Source organism: Strongylocentrotus purpuratus, unplaced genomic scaffold, assembly GCF_000002235.5.
Source record: "Strongylocentrotus purpuratus isolate Spur 01 unplaced genomic scaffold, Spur_5.0 spur5_scaffold_2, whole genome shotgun sequence".
Classification (NCBI taxonomy): Eukaryota; Metazoa; Echinodermata; class Echinoidea; order Camarodonta; family Strongylocentrotidae; genus Strongylocentrotus; species Strongylocentrotus purpuratus.
This window is the reverse complement of record NW_022145605.1, coordinates 35,281,524-35,284,538: the sequence shown is the minus strand read 5'-3', so window position 1 is coordinate 35,284,538 and position 3,015 is coordinate 35,281,524. Positions and strand designations below refer to the sequence as shown.

Below are 3,015 nucleotides of genomic sequence, written 5' to 3'. Positions count from 1 at the left end.
TCAATTCTGCATCGATAGAAAAAACATAATCACGATAGAGGTAGGCAGATGTATTCTAATGTGAACACATATCGATAGCTATCTTTAAGGAACTATAAAGATTACAATCGATGTGAGGGAGACAAATTATTACTAATGGGGTGATGGTATAGATGCCTCAGGAGTAGTTCCTGGAAATTTCCTATGCCATCAAATTTTACGAAGAAAAAAAATACTTGTAATCAAAATGATTACATGATATATATCTATCTCATCTGTGAAAATTACCAATCGGTAAATTTGCGGTAATTTAAGTTCTTTTAGATGTTACGTTTCGGGGTAGTAGTTTGGGATAATATTGTCCTCGAGACTCGAGTAATTATCCTCCGAGGATAGTTTTCAACAGTTGGATTAGTGGTCTGGGGCTTCTTTAATGAGGGGTGGTTTCCACATTGATTAGCCAGGTATGGGGTTCAGCTAGGTGCGCGTCTAGCCATTGTTTCACTGAATGTAAAAGACACCAGTTTCCAAAGATCCGGCTTATACAGAAATATCCTGAATAACTTCTTTGATCGTTTAAAGGAGTATCGAACGTGCCGAAAAAGGGTGTTTTTCAAAAGGTGCGACTTTTCGGACGATGCTCCAATTTTACCGAAATCTTTTGTTACTTGATGACAATTGGGGATATGTGATAATCGGGAGCATTCTGTTTAATCGCTGGTCCTTGGTTTTCATTGGATAATGCCAAGTGACCAATACAAATACTGAGGAAGTGACGGCTCTTTGCAAGAAGACACGCGTCGACAACAACTCATACTTTGTTAGAAAGCGCATTATGCATAATAGTACTTCACCACGCGAGTCTTTATTCGAAGAGTTCCAACTCGATCAATTCCTCTCAAACAAGACGACGGACACCACGATGACTACCTTGCTACCTTCCTCCTACTCTCAACCGATGAAGAAGCAGATTGAGATTCTAGAAGCTGAATTCATCATCAACTCACGCCCTGATATCACTACTAGAGATCGGCTGGCACACACACTCAAACTCAGTAACCTCTTGATTCATGTAAGTTTTCTTCTTATTACAGCATATTGTACATGTATTATTAAAGAGTCAGATCATAGATATCAAATTTTGCTTTCTATCTTGTATCAGCAGATCTGTTGTTACTAGATACCACGTTGTATAGTGATTATGATAATTTGGGTGTTTATCGTCTTGCTTAGTTTTACTGTGGGGTTAGACAAAAAGTTAAATAGAACATAACCTATACATCGATGGACAGTAATGCGCAGTATTGTGTACTGTACAACAGTAAGAGTCCTACAATTCTTAGAAGCTAATCTTTTTTGTTACTGTCCTTTTCTATTTGTTCAGGTTTGGTTCCGGAACCGTCGTCTAAGGCCTAGTCGCAGTCCACCTCAGAAGGTAGTTCTTCAGACGAGCAAAGTCGACATGAATGACCACCCCAATGATCTCGCCGTCTCCAAGAAAAACGCCGATGTACGGAAGTCGTCGTGCAACGTCGCTGATCACCCCATAGATCTCTCGATTTCCAGCAAGGCCAGTCGAAAACGGAAATCGCCATGCGACATCAAGGATCACGAGAGGACACATCAGCCCTACGAGAAACCAGACATCATTCCGACATCGATGACGTCATCGAGCTACCATCCCTCTGATAGTGGCGCCATCCAGCACAGAGCATCACGTGACAGACCGAGCGGCCCTATCAGTTCGCTGATGTCTGTTGACTTTCTCTCCCGTAGCAGCCGTATCGACAGGACGCCAAGTCGTGACGTCATACATCTGTTCAGAACGCCGGTGTTTTATTCGTCAGTTGCCTTTCCGCATGTCACTTACTACCGTCGTTACAACGATCTTTAGACTCTGTAAACTTTTCACAACGAAGTAGGAATGTTTTGATCCTTGTTATATTCATATCTGTCTTGAATTAAGACAAGAACTGTACATAATTATTGTTAGTTCTACTATAACATGATTTTCTTGCGGTTGAGTTATGGCTGTTACTTCAATTTGTTTTTCGTTGTTGAAATAAACTGTAGAATTCAAAGTTTTTCATCACAAAGTATAGGAATGTTGTAATCCTTGCTACATCGATATCCATTTTGATATTAGACAACAACTGTTCACATTAATGTGTGCTCTGATAAATAAAATTGTTGTTACTTCATCCTTTGTTTCTCAGTCAGTTTTGATTTTGGACTTTAAACAAAAATCAATTCCACAAATAGGTACATACAAACCTTATAATAAAGAAATATGGACAGTGTGCGTTTTGATTGAAGCGTGTATCAAACTAGAGGAAGGTGATCAGATATGCACATAAAAAAGGATGGGAAATGAAATAATGGGGCTTGTATAGGAAAGAGTGAGAGTGTGTACATATTAGATTTAAAGACGGAGACAGAATTTTGAATATAGAACTGGTCTAGAGAGGTTGATGAGCAAAAGAGAAAGGGAAATAAGATAAAGAGCAAGAAAACGATACAAAGTTGAAAATAAATGTTTTATAAAATGCAAATGACAATGAAGATATCTCTCTCTCTCTCTCCATTTCTTAATATCTTTATCTCTTTCTGCTCGTATAATAATCTTTCCACGTCTATCTCGGCGGCTCATTTTACCTTAACCTCTCTCTCTCTCTCTTTCTCTTATTTCCCCCTATCTCTACCTTTTCTCTGTCTTGAATCTGTCACAGACGGGTGTATCTGCTTTATAATATGTCATAAACAATCAAAGCAAAGCTTTTATTAGTTGATATCATTTTAATTTGCTATTTCTATCTTACAGCAAATTAGATGTAAGCTATTTATAGTTGATGCCAACTCTGTTATTATACATCGAAAGAGAAAACACCGTCGACCTACACCTTTTTCATTCTCTGTGCAATAACTTCATCGGAAAGCAAATAACAAGTAATAATAATGAAAAAGTTATAACTGTCACTTGGAAATTAACCAAGTAATTACTATTATAATATCCCACCCCAAGAGGGGTGAGGCATA

At 38.3% G+C, this 3,015-nt stretch overlaps 1 protein-coding gene across 1 annotated transcript; it reads left to right on the top strand.

Annotated features, from left to right (window-relative positions):
- The first annotated feature begins 503 nt into the window (after positions 1 to 503).
- LOC590448 lies at positions 504 to 2,180 on the top strand. Its single transcript, XM_790052.4, has 2 exons — positions 504 to 1,051; positions 1,364 to 2,180. Exons 1-2 carry the CDS (start codon positions 815 to 817, stop codon positions 1,871 to 1,873), a joined length of 747 nt encoding a protein of 248 aa, XP_795145.3. The 5' UTR covers positions 504 to 814; the 3' UTR covers positions 1,874 to 2,180.
- Positions 2,181 to 3,015: the final 835 nt, after the last annotated feature.